The sequence below is a fragment of the Pteropus medius genome, unplaced genomic scaffold (genome assembly GCF_902729225.1).
Source record: "Pteropus medius unplaced genomic scaffold, Ma_sr-lr_union100, whole genome shotgun sequence".
NCBI classification, from domain to species: Eukaryota; Metazoa; Chordata; class Mammalia; order Chiroptera; family Pteropodidae; genus Pteropus; species Pteropus medius.
Genome location: NW_024350921.1, coordinates 3,356,784 through 3,372,898, shown reverse-complemented (window position 1 = coordinate 3,372,898; position 16,115 = coordinate 3,356,784). Strand labels below are relative to the sequence as shown.

Here is a 16,115-nt window from a genome sequence, read left to right as displayed (position 1 = left end):
CGCATTTGTCCTCTGGAATGGCTGTCTTCATTTGCTCGTTCACTCATTTGTTCATTCATTTTGTGAGTATTTATGAAGCACCTGACCCCGTGTTTGTCACCTGCTAGTGAGCCCGCAGCAATACGTGGTGCTCACCTTCCCAGCGTTTATGGCTTGGACACAAGCAGTCACATTGTCATGCGGTATCATGAGAGCATTGTATTTTTAAACGCACATCGAAAAAGAGCCCACATGCAACAGACTGATTTTCTTAATTCTCTCCAAAAAAGTCTGGTTGGTTGCTGACAAGCGATGGAATTTCCTATGTGCATCCCTGGTGGCATTTAAAGGTGGGCATAGCTTTATCAGGACTGACTGACTGACTGAAGCTTCTCGTGTCACAGGCAGGATTGGGGAACGTTCGCAGGTTTCTCTTTAGGAATCAACTGTGAGAGGAGTATCCTAAAGGTCGATCGATCTAGAAAAACACTTGGTCTGAGGGGAGGAGGGAAGTGGCCCCTTTGGGGTCAGCTCAAAATAGGTAGTTTAATGAAAGGATCATTGGAAAGAATGCTTTCCTGAGCCTTCTTTTGAAAATCCGGCTGTGATAGGCCAAGCGTGGCTCAGCAGGTCCACGTGGGAAAGATGGGCCAAGTTCATGAAACTCGGACCTGGCCAGCATGCCCAGCGGGGGCTGTCCACCACGCCGGCCCCCTCCCTGCATTCTCAAGGAACCTTTCTGGTCAAAACAAATGCCAAGTGTCCTGGCTCTCAACGTCCTTGCCTCTCTCGACCTTGTTTCTTCCCTCCTCACCACCTCTTTCTCCATCTCCTCCTTACCACCTCTCTCCACTTCCCCTTCCTCTCTTTTCATGTCCCGTCTCTCTTTTTTCGTGTGTGTCTCTTTTCTCTCCCTAGCTCTGACATTTTCCCTCTCAAACTCTGTTTTATAGTTTTTAAATCTGAGAAGATAAAAATAACCCACGTTTCAAATCTGTAGATTTTTAAATAGTAACTATTCCTCGGGAGGTGAGCCCGGTGCATCCCTGCTCCATTGCGCTCTGAGCCTTTATCCTCACATCTGGCTGAATGCCAGTGTGACAGAGACTCAGAGATCAAAGCGCTCCCCAGGCCGTCCCAGCCCTGCCAGCTGCACCTGGGACTTGCCTTGCCCTGTGCAGTTAGCTTAGCCTGGAGCCAAGCATGTTCCCTGAGATCTAGCTTTTTCAAGCCTGGTTGTTCAAGGCTGAAGGGAGAATGACATCAGAGTGATTTCACCCTCGAAAGGGATGAGAACTCCAGGACACTGTCATTTGGACTTGATTCAATGAAATAGCAAGTCAGCAGTCATGCCTCATGTTCAAGTGTCTCCTTGCAGGCTGTTGCTTATCCTTGTCACATTCTGTGTTCCAGGTAATGGACCAGATGATATACTTATAACCTGTCAGGAGGGGTACTGAGGGTCAGAGAAGGTCAGCGATTGCACACCATTAGGTTAAAACGATCCTTACAGAACCAAGATGTCCTGTTTTTATTTGATTCAGAAGCATACTCTGACACCCTACACATTTTTAAAGAGCCATCGCCCTTCTGCTTTGGCTCCCCCAACCCCACCTAGAAAAGCTGGCTGCTACGCAGTGAACTGTCGTCAGGGCCTTCCTGTCTCCCTTCCATCCAGCAGGCTGCAGGAGCATACATGCTAAAACCCATTGCCTACAGGGCACATCTGCATTCATGATCAAAGCCATCGGCCCTCCTTTTCTGGGCCTTGACTCTCTTTTCAGCTTCATCTTTCCTACTGCTGAGTGATCCCACTCTCTCCCATCTTCCTGGGGTGTCCGCTCACCCTTCCCTGTTTCTTATCTCCGTACCTCTATTCACCCTGCCCCTTGGCCCTCAGTATCAGCTGACTAATCTTTCCCAGCAAAAATAACATCTCCTCCAGGAAGCCTGCCCTGCTCTCTGGGGAAGAATGGCTCAGAACCCCTCCCCTGAGCCCTCATAGTGCCCTGGGCATCTCTCCATGACTGCCCTGAGCAGGGAGCCCTATAGTCTGATGTATATCTGTTTTTCCCACTAGACTACACGTTCCTTCAGGGATGGCCTGTATCTTATTCATCTTGTATCTCCCGCACTTTGCGTAACTTCTGACACAACAGTTCCAGGTCAACTGATGCTTCTTGAATGAATGAATAGTCAGGTGTTTTATAGGACTAAAACATGGAAAGTTACAGGGAACGTCTCCTGTAGGGTCGTAGATAATTGTTCCCATTAAAAAGAGGCTTAAAATTGATGGTGTAATTTTAAAAGCACAAATTTTTTAAAAGAATATTCTATTTGGTAGCGTTTAATTAAGAGAGAACTGATTTTAAACACTGTGACAGAGAGAAGTTCTTCATTTTCTCTTTGGCTAATGGGCTACTTACTTTGACTCTCAGGGTTTGGGCTTTATAGAATTCTCTGGGAGTCCCTAAGAGGATCTTCTCAGATAAAGTGCGCCCTGCCCTGTTCCTAATAAGTGACAGGTCCTCACCTTACACCTAACCCGTTGGTTTAAGCAAAAGTGCTCTCCTAATCATTGAAACTGCAGTGACTTCTTAGGAAGATAAGGAGCGAGGAGGGAGAAGGAGCGAGGAGGGAGAGAGACCCACCATCATCAGAAACAAACCTACAGGAATGGGGAGCCAAACCAAGTGCCTCATCCCAGTGGGACTCTCTGAGCAGGTCACAGCCTCACTGTTCCTTCTGGGGTACAGAAACATCGGTGATGGCGCTGTCTAGTTGTCTCGGATAGCTTTGGTCACACCCTGAGCAGAGGGGAGCCCCCTGGTGCTCGGGTTTGACTCCCTTTGATGATTTCTGTCCTGTTCCTGTGGAGGTAGCAAACGCATACCAGGCGCATGAGCATAATGGCTGTTTCCTTGGAGGAGACAAGGTTCACCCCTTCACTGACTGGGGAACACAGATATGGTGCTATAGAGAGGTTATTGGTGCAGCATGCAGATTATTTTCTTTCCTTGGCAGGAGCTGCACTGTCCAAACCCACTGGAACCACCTTTCGATTTAGATCGGGAATTTATTTTCTCTAACTTAGATGTCCTTTTGGGAAATCTCATGTGAATCCTCTTTTTCCATTGATATTCCTGGGCTCCAGTTTTTCCATCCATAAAATGAGACAGTTGTCATAGGAAATCTTAAGAGTTGTTTCCAGCTTTTAAAATTCCTCCGTTTATTGTTCTTTCTCCTTTCGTTATTCTTATTTCAAATTCCCAAATCATTATTTTTAAATTCGTGTGAACTGAATCGGCAGAAACGGCCTTTGCTTCCACAGGTAAATGGCAACCTCTGTGTTGGAAGGATAGTGGTCAGTTGTGAAGAAGTAAATGATAGCCACTTTCAAGGCCAATAACTGAGGAATTACAGGAAAGTGTTGAGTCATCTGCCAACATAGCTGCTGCAACCTGAGATGGCTTTAGTGCAAAGAATATTTATATGTTGGGTTTCAGAATAATAATTCAAATGCTTAAGAGCCTCATCTTGTGATGTTATCACGAGAATGTCCAGACGATGTTTTCTTAACTCCAGGAAGAGTGATTTGGAAAGCTGGCTCTTGCCACATGTGTCCAGCTGCGTGTTTAATACTCTTGGAATAAAATTGTTCTATAAACGCGGAAATAACTAGGTCCGGATGCTTGAAATATGTTCATTTATTTGCTTACAGTTGTTAAGACTTGTATATACAAGAGCCCAAAATTAATAAACACGATGAAATTTGCTGTTATCATAAACCTGGCAACAATATTTTATTTGTATCATAGGGTATTATTCTGGAATTTCACCCTTAAATGTTTTGAAATGACAGAAATTTGAACCAAGTTTAATTAGAGTTCATGAAACATCGCTCAGAGTTCCATCGTCAGCCAGGCCGCGTATTTAACAACCTATAAAACTTTCTACTTTTCACAAAATAAATATTGCCACTTGAGAATATATCCCTGCAGGAGATTGACTTTGTGTTGAATGCCCCGGAGATGTATCTCCACACCGTTTCCACAGTGGACTCCTTCTTTCTGGAGCGTTCTACCATGTGTGTCTGCAAATGGCATATGAGGACGAGGCCAGGTGAAAACCTCCTCTTGTCTTCCTCCACTTCCTCCCGGTCCCTTTCTGCTCACACACACTCTATGCTCACCCTGGAAAAATGCAGTGCGACTGGCATGGAGACACATCGTTGTTCCTTTTTGAAAGCCTCGAGGTGCTGCCTAGAGAGGTCATTGCCCAAGGCCACTGCCATTTTCCATCGTGTCCTAATCCCCCAGCAGGAACATTGAGGCTGTGACCTGTGTCCTGCTATCTGGACACCGTGGCAGCAGAAAGATGCCCTTTTCATCTGGGAGAAATGACTCATCCAAGGGACTTCTGGCACTTTTTTTTGTGCAAGGGTAGGTTGTGCTTTCCAATGCAGTGTCAAGGTCAAGAGCAATGTTCTCTGGGCACCTAAACTCAGGTTTACCAACTCCCTCTTGATACTGTGGTTTCTTACTATTTGAATTTATGAATCATAAAGGGGAGCTCAGGGAAAATCTTTTTATAGAAATGGATGTATTGTTTCTATCCCTGCCTTTCTATTTTGGGATCAGAGAGAAAGGAAAGATGTAATGCTCTGTCACACATTTGAAGCATACACACAGGATGCGGGCTCTGATGCGAACTCTTATATCCAAAACAGAGGTAGTTTTTTCTGACAGTCAACAATAATTGGGACTTTTAAAGTTGTGGGATGAACTCAAACCCCAAACTGCCCCCAACTAATTTTTTTAAAACATCATCGAAAATTATGACCATTTCAAGGGTAAGTTTTAGTTATGCACCCAGAAGAGAGAGCCACCCCTTGGCTAGAGACAACACTGACAGGCAACAGGACAGTTAATGCCTTAGCATGTCCGGCATTCACCATGTACTCCTTGGAGCCCATGTGTTCCCTTCTTTTGTCAGGTTGTTGAAAAGCCGAGTGTCAAGATGACTGAGCGCTTTGACTGCCACCACTGCGAGGAATCTCTCTTTGGCAAGAAGTATATCCTGAGGGAGGACAGTCCCTACTGCGTGGCCTGCTTCGAGACCCTCTACGCCAGCACCTGCGAGGAGTGCAGAAAGCCCATCGGCTGTGACTGCAAGGTACCCCGGGCCTCCCCTGGGCAGTGCCTGGGAACTCTTGGGCCCCTCCCACTCCCCAAGATCCAGGGACCTCTCTGCATGGTTGTGCTGAAAGTCCCGATCCTCATCACCTATTGAAATTCCATCTCGGATGGGCTTGGACCCTGCCATAAACCTTTCTGAGCCTCTTCCCTCTGCCGGTTTGGTCTCTGCCTACTCCTGATTCCGTAGCACTTGGTTAGTGTTTTACGAGGACGTTTGTGCTGAGCATCCTGCAAACACTTCTGATAGTCTAGTGATCTGTATTCTTATCTCACCTCCCACCCCACCTCCCAACCCTGCAGCTTTCTTGACAGCAATGCTCTCTTACTCCTGTTTGCCTCCTGCTGACTCACGAAGAGCAGGTGCTGCTCAGTAAATATTTGATGAATGAATGTGCACATGAATGAGCCAGAGCCCACTCCTAGATAGTTACACACAAGAAAAGCAGGAAATTCATTGGAATATTAGGGGCTCTTTTCTCTTTAGTAGCAGAAGGTCAGAATTTGTATTGTTTCTTTTTCAAGGGGAAAGACACGTGCATAGGAATTCCCAGCTTTCCTGCTGTGGATGGCGCAGCAGGTTCAACCGAGGCCACTGGTCCTTTATGCCAGTGGACTGGGGTTGAGTATTGGAAACCCTGGCCTGTACTTCTCTGCACATCTTTAGTCCAACCTGGTCTACTGAAGGATCCCCTAGGCAAACTGTCCACATCTCTGAGATCAGATAGCTTCTCCTGCAAAACAGCTGCTGAGACACAGCTGACAAGCACTTTAAGTAACTGTCATCCTAAGAGCCACAGATTTGGTACAAAATGGTGTCACTTTGGAATCTCTAAAGAAATTCCCAGATAATGGACTCCAGGGCAATTCGTGGCACTCCACTGTCCCTTTTCTGCTGTCCTTCCTTTATACTCTTGGGATTTTGCCACTCTCTTCAGTGGTGAGATATAGCAATATATAACTGCTGACCGATTGAGTCAGGCTATGTCTACAAACACGTCCAATGCATGTTTCTTATATTTCTTTCTTTCATTACATCATTCCTAGGAAAGACAGTAAGCTATGGGCTATATTACATCATCAGTTTCTGTTGCTAAGCATTTAGTGATAATGGAGGAATAACTTCCTTCTTATGCTGAAAGAGGACTTTGTCCTGAGCAGAGACCAATGGCCACTAGAAGCCAAGCTGGGCCTTGTATGTTTGGGCCTCAAAACAGAAGTATAAAAGAAACGAAACTCACAGTCTGTGTAAACTTTAAAATGTTCAGTGGTTTGGCCACCATGAGCAAAAGGTAGCCATTCTTTCTAGCTTAAAAGTTGACACGTTCCTGTCTCTAGCTTTGTCTGATGATGTCTCACTGTACCTGATGGGCATTCTGAGTCCCTCTTTGTTTATTTACTAGTCCAAGTATAAGAGCTTAGATGCCAGATTGCCCAGTTTCATCCCCGGCTCTGTGGCTCACTTGCTATGTGAACTTGGGCCGATGACTTGACCCTTCTGTAGCTGTCTTCACATTTTTAAAATGGATATGAAACAAGGGTGCCTACTTCACGGGGTTATTACGGTATGCAGATACCAAGCCCTGAGCACTCTAAATGGCAGCTGATGATGTTACTATAAACTCCAGCCTCCACTCTTATTCTAATTGCTTCCCTATTTCTTCTGTAACATGTGTTCCCTCACACACCTCTCGGAAGCTTTGCCCTCTCTCTTTATCAGTTTTCATTATAGAAACATCAATAAAAATGTCCTGTTTGAGGAAGAACTAACAGGCAGAGAAAAAATTATTATTTTACAAAAAGCTTTACATAGAAAAGACTTAAGCAGGTGAGAGATTCAGCTATTATTCTGACAAAAAACATCCCTAGTTGAAAGGAACTGTTTTGGATGTTTGGGGCTAGTCATCCTTGACGGGTGACTAATGTAAAGACAAAACAAAAATCACATACCGTTTCTCCAATATGATTTAGTGGAAAGACCCATAAAGCGCCTTATCCTTCAGCACAAACTTTATGAGCCAATAAACAAGAATCCCCCAAGTGGGGCCAAAATCAACATGACTGCTCCAAAGTCAAGAGTTAATCATGCTGAACTTTTCAACCCAGATTAACGGTTTACTGTATGTGGAGTTCTGCCACATGATTTTCTACATTTAGGAAGAAAAAGAGATGCTGACTTGAAATGAGTTCTTGCCATTTGGGGCTTTTGAATATTTGGACTGACTTTATGGACTTTCAGAAATAACTGCATAGTTGACTTTGTGGAGGAAGCAGTGATAGGAAAAAAAAAATGTTTCTGTTACTTCAGGAAGTAAAGTTGACGTCCTGGCAGGCAGGGTACTCGAGAGAGCAACTGAGCAGACAGATCTGGTGGCCGTTCTCTTTTCTTAAAATAGCATAGGCACCGTGAGCCTCCCTTAACTCTCCCTCTGAGGACATGGGTATGTGTATAATTTTAAAAATATTGGCAAGCCTATGGGAATTAGGCTAACTTTGTGGGTACTGACTGCCTCTCAAATGAGATAGACAAGACCTCAGGACCTGTTCCTGTAGTTAGTTTACATGTTTGAATGTCAAATCTGTGCAGCCACTCATTTAGATTCTTTATTTCTGAGAAAACGCTGTGATCTCAAAAGATAAGAACCAGTTATTTTTATGGCCAGTAGAATAGTTGAAAACAGGCAATACAGATAAAACTTCATGATCCTCTGACATTATGAAGTTTCTTTTGGACACCTGTAGATGCTAGCAAAATAATTTTTAGCCTAATTATAGATATTCTGTGGGTAGTTCTATCTACTTATATTCTAGGCTTCAAAAATTCAAAACATTAAAGAAGAGATAGGCTGGCCAGTAGCTCCAGAGATGGTTGTAAGTCACGTGCATTCATCTAATCAGTGACTTTAACAAAAACTCTAGGCCATATGCCCGGCTTGGATTTCAAATTTTCCATGTCCATGGGAGCAGGATCATGAAGTCAGATAAGCCACCAGACCCACCCATGTGCCCTAGAAGGTTCTGGGAAGAGGAAGAAATAGTAATGAATGAAAATCCACCTGTGAGTCTAAAACTCGCATTCAGAGCTGGCTTCCAATGGTTGCCATAAAAGCTACCACACTCCGAGAGGTTGCTTTGTTCCAGGAGCTGGGAAACGCTTTAAGCGCATGATCTAAAGTCCACACTCCTCGTAACACTCCTCCGAGAGAAATGTTTCTCATTCCATTTTGAGGAGAAGCCACTGAGGCTGAAGTTGGGAATCTTGCCTGGGTTACAGGGTTGGGAGGCACTTGAGTTGGAGTTTGAACCCAGATGCGGTGATTCCTGACCCACGTGCTGGACTGCCTGCCCCGCACAGCCTCTGGTGGAACACTGTCTCGTGACTGTCAGGTCAGGTGTCGATCAGACTAGTGATCAGTAGAGGCATCTGCCTGGCCTCTATCAGGTAACCTCAACAAAAGGCTCCCGCCTTTCTCCTGGGCCCCTTCAGATGGCAGTGACTGTGCCACAGAAGTGATACTCAATTTGTTGCTAGGACACTGCTTCCAGCTTCCTAGTTAATTAAATGAAAACAGTGAATCGATGATCAAATTGACCCATGTCCACCCATCAAACTAGACACGTTTCTCAGTTGCCATTTGGAAAGTTCTTAGAGGACAGGAAATTTCTGGGCCTTTTGGCAGAAAGCAATGAGGGAAATCTGAAATAGGAGGCCAAGGCTTTTACACACTCAGGTTAAATCTAGATGTTCCTGTTAGATTTTTAGAAGACTCCTGACCAAGGCCGGCCGAGGGGGTGTAGAGTCAGATTGAGAAACTGGTTCACCCTGCGGGACATGGGCCTCTCCTGCTGGCCTCACACAGTCCAGCTCTCCCACTTGACATTTTTTTATTTGTTGAGGTGACTTTTAAGTGCTTCACGGGTGAATCGCCTTTTTAGAGTTTCTATGTAATTTGTCCACAGAGTTTGGAAAGAGCACTGAAAAAAAAAAAAATGTGTATTTATTTAGACATCTTCCTGTAAGAGAAAAGTCTGTTTCCAAAGGGAATTGAGTAAAGCAGGATCCTCAGAATTGGGAACAAAGCTGGCCGGATGGATAATGTAAGAAAGACCTCTCAGTCTGTGAAAACCCAAGGGCCACCTGCAAGGCATGCCCACCAGGTGCACAGCATTCAGCAGTGACACCATGCCCGCCGGGGTAGAACTCAAGCCGGGCTTGCCTGGGTCCACCTTCGAGGAGCTATGTGACGCCAATGACTTATGTCACCTCTGAGCCTTGGTGTCCATGTCTGAAAACAGGGTTGCCCATCTCTGTTAACTGAGTTAACATAGATGGAGCACTTGCGACAATGCTCCACAGTTTTTGCCATCATCTCTTCTTCTGGACCCTTTGTTCTTATAGATTTTAAAGAATATACCCGTGAGAACATAGTAACTTGACATTCTCGAAGCATAGACCATCTTTTCCAAGTACCGAGTATGGCTGAGACTGAGCATCCATTTATAAAGTGTATGGATTTGAGGAGTGGTTGGTTTGGGAAATCTCTCAGCCCAAGTGACACAGTATGTAAAGGTGGAGTGGGTGCCAACTCCAGGCTAGCTTTGGTCTGAAGTCATCCCGTTCCCCAGAGCCACCTACAGTTAGCTGAGGGGCTGAGGGGCCTCCAGACCCCTGACTCAACCCCATGGCTCTGCTGAAGTCTCTAGAAGGGCACATTCAGAGCCAAGTGACCAGCACTGCCCATATTAGGAATGTTTCTGAAATGGAAAAATGTAAAATCTGACAGGAAGTGTTTGGGCCTAATCTTACATTGTTTATCAACGTTTTACTGCAATTTATGGCATTTCTATGAGCACAGGATTAGCCTTGGTATTTTTTCTGGGTTGTGTAAGATTCTTAATTTTTTTCCCCTTCTTCCTTCTCTCTCTAGAGGACTTTAAAACTAGGACATTTCTAGGACATCTTAAAGTTCTTGAAATTCTGTCAGCAAATCTTTACTTTTTAACCTGGGACTTCCAGCATCTAAATGGTGTCTCTGTTATACTCACCTTTGGGGCCCGCATGGTGGGCTCCACGTATAACAGAATTGCCAAGGCTAGAGGAGACTACCTCGGCGCTAAGAACCAAAACTAAAGCTCTGTTTGGAGCTAAGAACACAGGAGAGGAAAAGGGCCATTAGCCATTAGTCTTCACAGATTATCATTCAGAGAGAGAACTGAAACTTGGGTTCAGGCACACGGGTCTACTCAATCATAATCTAGCCTCTTGACTCCTCATCTCCAGGGAATCATGTGCCTAAAATCCTGCCTGCCTCACGCTGAGACTCTGGGGAGACTGTTGTGTTGGCCCGAAACCTCCGCCTGTCCTAAAAAACCAAAGCTGGTAGTATTTAGTTACCTTCCTCTTGCCATAAAGTCTTTTCTCACTTCCTACGTATTGCAGACTTCCCTAAGAAGTGAGTCCAGGAGGAAGCTGTGACGTGAATTTATTAACTCAGACTTCATAAGAGGACGCAAACTGAGAGCCTGAGAAAGAGAATCAGAGAAACCCGACGGAGTAATTAGTTAGATGAGGGTTTCCATATACGAATTTGAAGATGTATGACACAGGCTCTCTGTGGTGTGTGTTAGCTGCGGGTGGCGCAGGAGTTCCCTTCAGCCAGCATCGCTCATGCTAGGGGAGCCTCGCAGAGCAGGTGGTGTTGGAGCTGGGCCTCACAGCTGAGTAGGACTTTGCCTGTTGGAAGGGAGGAGGGAGAAGGGCTTTCTAAGGCAAAGGCCAGCCCCAGAAAGGGTGTGCAGGGGTGAAGGGAGACTAGAACAGAGGACAAGCCTGGGCAGGCACGTTGGGACCAACGTGTAAAGATGCCTCCGTGCCAGGCAAAGACTGTGAGCAAAACATGCATCCGATCCTGTCAGGTCATTGAAAGCCATGGGGTGTCGCAGAAAACAGCCCACAGCTTTTAGCATTGTTGTGTTACATTTGCTCATGTATAAAATAAGAACAAAACCTTATTTCATAGGGTTATTGTGTGGCTCAAAAACAGGTAAGAAGGGATTAAGAAAAAGAATTTTAGATTTAAAAAGGATGAGGAAACTAAAAGCGCTATACAAGAGCAGAGAGGCTGTTATGAGCATGGTGGATTTCAGGTGAGGGAAATTCTAATCCATGTTACTATCTTCGTGAATATGTGTAATTTCAGCAAGTGATGCTTTGAGGCAACTGTTTTCATCATCAGCTATGATCTGAATAAAAGCTAATACTAACGTTAACTGAGCTACAGTAGAGCGAGTTACGTATGCTTGGAGTATATGCTTTACCATAAAACTCTTAAGTGTTAAAATGCTTTGCATGTAATAATTCATTAACTCGTTCACAGCCAGTGGTAGGTACTATCGTTGCTACTTTACAGATGAGAAATCTGAGGCAGAGCCAGATTAATTTATCTTGCCCTTGGCTGTGTATCCGGTAGGCGGCAGAGCCAGGATTTGAATCTAGAGCCTTGAGTTTAAGCAGTAGGATGAAATACATCAGGCGTTTTGGACACCTACTCCTGCTGCAGCAGATGTGGACTGAGTGACCCAAGGCCTCCCACCCTGCCTGCATGGCAGTCCCTCGATGTCACCAGCTTGAGAAGTTTACCACTGTCTTCAAGCAGGAGGGCGGGCCAATCATATCCCCACTGAGGACCCACCGCCAACAGTGAGGCAAGCTTGTTGAAAGACAATTTTCATTATTGCATACTGTGACATTTAAGAGTGTGGTCATAGGTTGATATTTACTTCAGGGAAAATATCTTGTCAGAAGGTTTTGAGAATTATCAAACATCCTTAAGTGAATAGTTCGGGAGCTGTCGTGTCACTGCAGACATATGTGAGTGTGCGTGTCCATGCAAGAGAGGTAGACTGAGAGAGAGAAATCGTGCGGGTGAGTTACGATGGCCCCAGGAAAGGAATGCCGAGATAACTCAACCCTGGTCGACTAAAAAGGCATCTCGTGGACAGGACCCCTGACCCGGGTCTCCTGGGGGGAGGGTGGATGAGAAGCATTTCCAGGCATGTGCTCTCCACCAACAGCCAAGGTAAAATGTCTGTACCACACTTGGATTTAGTCCGACGAGTCATTTCGAGGAAGGCAGTGGCTCCTTGGGGCACTGGATGCCGAGAGAGGAGGAGTGACGGCAGGAAGCATGGCCTTTAGAAGGTCTGGAAGTCTTGCATTGATGCTTAAGGTCTAGTAAGGACATGTCAGTGATACCCAAATTTAGAGGGACACTACCTACTGTCCAATGTCTGTGTCAGCAAATCTGCCTTCAACTGTAGTCACTGTGTCTTCATGCTAGAAATATTAACTGTAGGAAAAATGGATTTCTGCAGTGCTTTCGATCCACGAGAACATTTTAAAATTAGTTTTTTCATGACCGTTCAGTCATGTTAATCTCTTGGCTGCTCTTTCTTCATCTGGGGAGTCACTATCCAGGATGGAGACTGCGGTGACATCTGGAGGCTTTGCTCACACGATGCCTTCTGTGAAGATTCCTCCCTCAGTTTTTCTTGGGGTCAGCCCAAAAGGGCAAATAGCCTTGAACTCGTATTTCCTTTCCTTCTCTGTCACTAACCAGTTGTAGCCTCTGACTGAGTAGTGCCGACTCCTTGGGCACCGCCAGACCATCTTCCAGGAAGCAGGCCTCCGACACCCGCTTCCTCCTGCCCCGATCCTCTGGGTCTCGGTCCCTCATCGCAGCCAGGCGGTGATTCATGGAACACAGAAAACATTTCGCAGCTTTTTCACAATAGCAAGGCTTTATGAAGTGACTGGTTTGCACAGAGGGAGCCCAGCTAACTTCTGAAAAAAGTGTTTTTCATCTGCTATGTAATCATCAAAACCGATTTATTTTTTTAAATTGTGGTAAAATACATCTAACAGAAAATTTTCCATCTTAATCCTTTTTAAGGATAAAGTTCAGCAGTGTTAAGTACATTCACGTTGTTTGTGCCGCCAGCCTCCAGAACTCATCTTGCAAAACTGAAACTGTCCCCATTAAACGACAATTCTTTATTCCCTCCTCCCCCAGCCCCTGGCACCACCCTGCTACCCTCTGTCTATGAATTTGACTACTGTAGGAACCTCGTGTAAGTGGAATCGTACGCTATTTGTTCTTTTGTGACTGGCTTATTTCACTTGGAGTAATGTCTTCAGGGTTCACCCATTGTAGCATGTTGTAGCATGTGTCAGAATTTCCTTTCTTTTTGAGGCTGAGTAATATTCCAGTGTGTGTTCATACGTTTTGTTGGTCTGTTGAATTGCCTTCACCTTTTGGTTATTGCGAATGATGCTGCTATGAATTTGGGTGTACAAATTCCTGCTTGCGATGCTTGTGGGCATACACCCAGAAGTAGAATTGCTGGATCATATGGTAATTCTATTTTTAACTTTTTGAGGAACTGTCATACCGTTTTCCATTCCAAAAAATTTTTAATACAATAGTGAAAGCTTGCTTAAAAACTTCGACTCTTCTCAAATTAGGGTGATTACCATTCTTACTAGACAGGGCTTTAAATGGTTTATTCAGCTTCATTCACAGTCTAAACAAAGGCAATGCTGAAATGTATTCATTTGAGTATATCAAATAGTATTGTTCCTGAATGTTTTCAGTGGATATACACAGCTCTCATCAAGGGAAAGTTTTTGACAGCACAGAGCAACACAGACTCTACCAAAATTTTACCCAGTTGGTTCACTGGAAGTAGCCTCTGAATCAGAAGAACTCGAACTTGAACCCTGGCTCAGCTACATGCAAGCTATGTGACTGTGGAGAAGTTACTGAACTTCTCTGTGTTTCAGTAATGATATTTTACCTTGCAGGGCTGCACAGCCTTGCCCTCACAGCATGGTCATAATTACCATCCCTGGTATCCCAGAAAGAAAGAAATAATGACTTCTTTTGGAAGAAATGATGTATGCAGAGTATGCACTTTGCAGTTTGTAATGAGTTTGCATATAGTCACTAATTCAAATTAATGCAATTTCTATCTATTTCATTTGTCAAAATAACGAGTAAAGCACAGATGATTTTTTCCCCTAAATTACTGAGAACACTTGAGGCTAGAAATGCAAGAGACAGGATAGTCTTCTGCTCCCAGTTCATACGCCCTTCAGTTTGGGTTCACAGAGGACGGAGAGGGGCAGGCATTGCAGTGAGCTGTCCCTTGGGTCCCCTGAGATGGCAGTGTACAGCTCAGAGGACCCCCAGTTACCCAGGGGTTCTGGAACTCGAGAATACCAACCTCACAGAAAGAAATCCATTAAATCCTGCGCTGAGAAAACTCTAGGCCTGTCTCACCTTCATTCCTTATTATCTTACGTTGACCATAACTCCACTCCTAGATGTCCCAAAAAGCAAGCTGCTCACAGGAATGGGGTGTGAGGGAGCCACACCGGGCACACCTCGTCACAGTCCCCCGACTGTGTTCAAAGGGATTCAACAATGATATGTTTTTTTTTTTAATTCCCCGAACTCAAACAGTGTGCAAAGAAATCACCAAATCAAATAACTAGTTTGGTTCGAGGTTCTGAGAAAATGTACACACACCACGGTATTCAGCAAAAGAGAACTGTTTATTCCGGTTTGGGTTCCGAGTCTAGATGGCATTTTAGGTCTTTCTAATCAAGTCCAAGCTGTGTGTTTTCACATCCTACACTCGGCATCACTCCAGCTTCCACTTGGCTTTCGGTAAAGAGACATCTTGGGGAGGAGGCTCTTGACGAGGGCGACATGAGCGGGCCCGTGTTAGGGCACCTGAGAGCTGGAAGCCAGCCCAGGAGACCCTGCAGTGGCCTAAAAGTCAGTTTTTGCCTCATTAATCAGTGGAGGACTGTGCCAGGTCAGAGCTGGGACTACAAGGAGCAACGGAACAAGAACCCGTCTAAGATAAAGCTGGCTATAAACAGGTTATTTTAATTTCATGTTGGCACTTTCAGAATGCCAGTTTAACGAAATGAGTGTGAGAAGATTTCTTATTATTCCTCAGACAAGACCCAGGGTAACATAGAGTCGACACAGTTTTCTCTCCTGGGTTTGTTTCCCTTTTTCACCCTTTGTTGAAAAGTGTGGGTCCCGTCTTCTCAATAATTCTCTCATCCGTTCCCTCTTTGTGTTTCCCACAGACCAGACATGGCTGTCTGCTCGCTTCTCTGCGGGGACCTAGGCGTCTCCACGTCCCCTCTCCCGTCCCCTCATTCTCTGTCCTTATCCAGTTGTCACACACAATCTTAGCATGTCCCTCTCCCTTTTAACTAGTTCAACCACCCTCCACTGCCTTCAAGATGAATAAAAGGTCCCTCCTGGTCCAAGCTGCACGAGAACTCTCCCGCTTCGTGCCCTGACCTGCCCCTGGAGCCCAACACCCAGCCCTGCCAGGCGTGCCCCTCTCTTGCCCCTCGTCCATGTGCTCACCCTCCTACCTTCCTCTGCCAGAATTCCTTCTCCACACATCCCCCACCTGGCTCACCACCATCTGTGGGGCCTCCACACTCACATGGTGACACTTGTGCGTGAAGCCACCTGACCCCTTTTCCACCAGTTTAAACCAGGGCCCTGCCCTCGGGGAGCCTTCTTTGAATTTCCGTCCAGCCAGGGCTTCTCTGTCCTGCCCATCATCACAGTGACCCTGCTGTCATGGTCAGTTTTGCCAAGCCCGCTCAAGGCCAAAGGACTGCAGGTCCAATGGACCATTTGCTGAGTGAGAAGCATTGATGAGTTTTATGTTTGGTGTCTCCTTCTTACAGACGATACCTAAGAGAAATCCATTCATTTTTCAAAAATATCTCTCACACACAGACACGTGCACACACACATATGCACGCTCATTCACTGCCACACACCCGTCTAAATAATTGCTCCAAACTGCAATGAGCAAAGGGCAGCCTAGCCTTACTCGTTT

The 16,115-nt window shown here is 45.4% G+C and overlaps 1 protein-coding gene across 3 annotated transcripts in view; it reads left to right on the top strand.

Annotated features, from left to right (window-relative positions):
- The window catches only part of FHL2 (four and a half LIM domains 2), a 36,573-nt gene that overhangs the window by 4,939 nt on the left and 15,519 nt on the right, over positions 1-16,115 (top strand). For all 3 annotated transcript variants that reach the window (XM_039840144.1, XM_039840145.1, XM_039840146.1), the window contains exon 2: positions 4,975-5,154. In XM_039840144.1, coding sequence (XP_039696078.1) covers positions 4,975-5,154 — 180 coding nt within the window. The remainder of the gene's footprint in view (positions 1-4,974; positions 5,155-16,115) is intronic.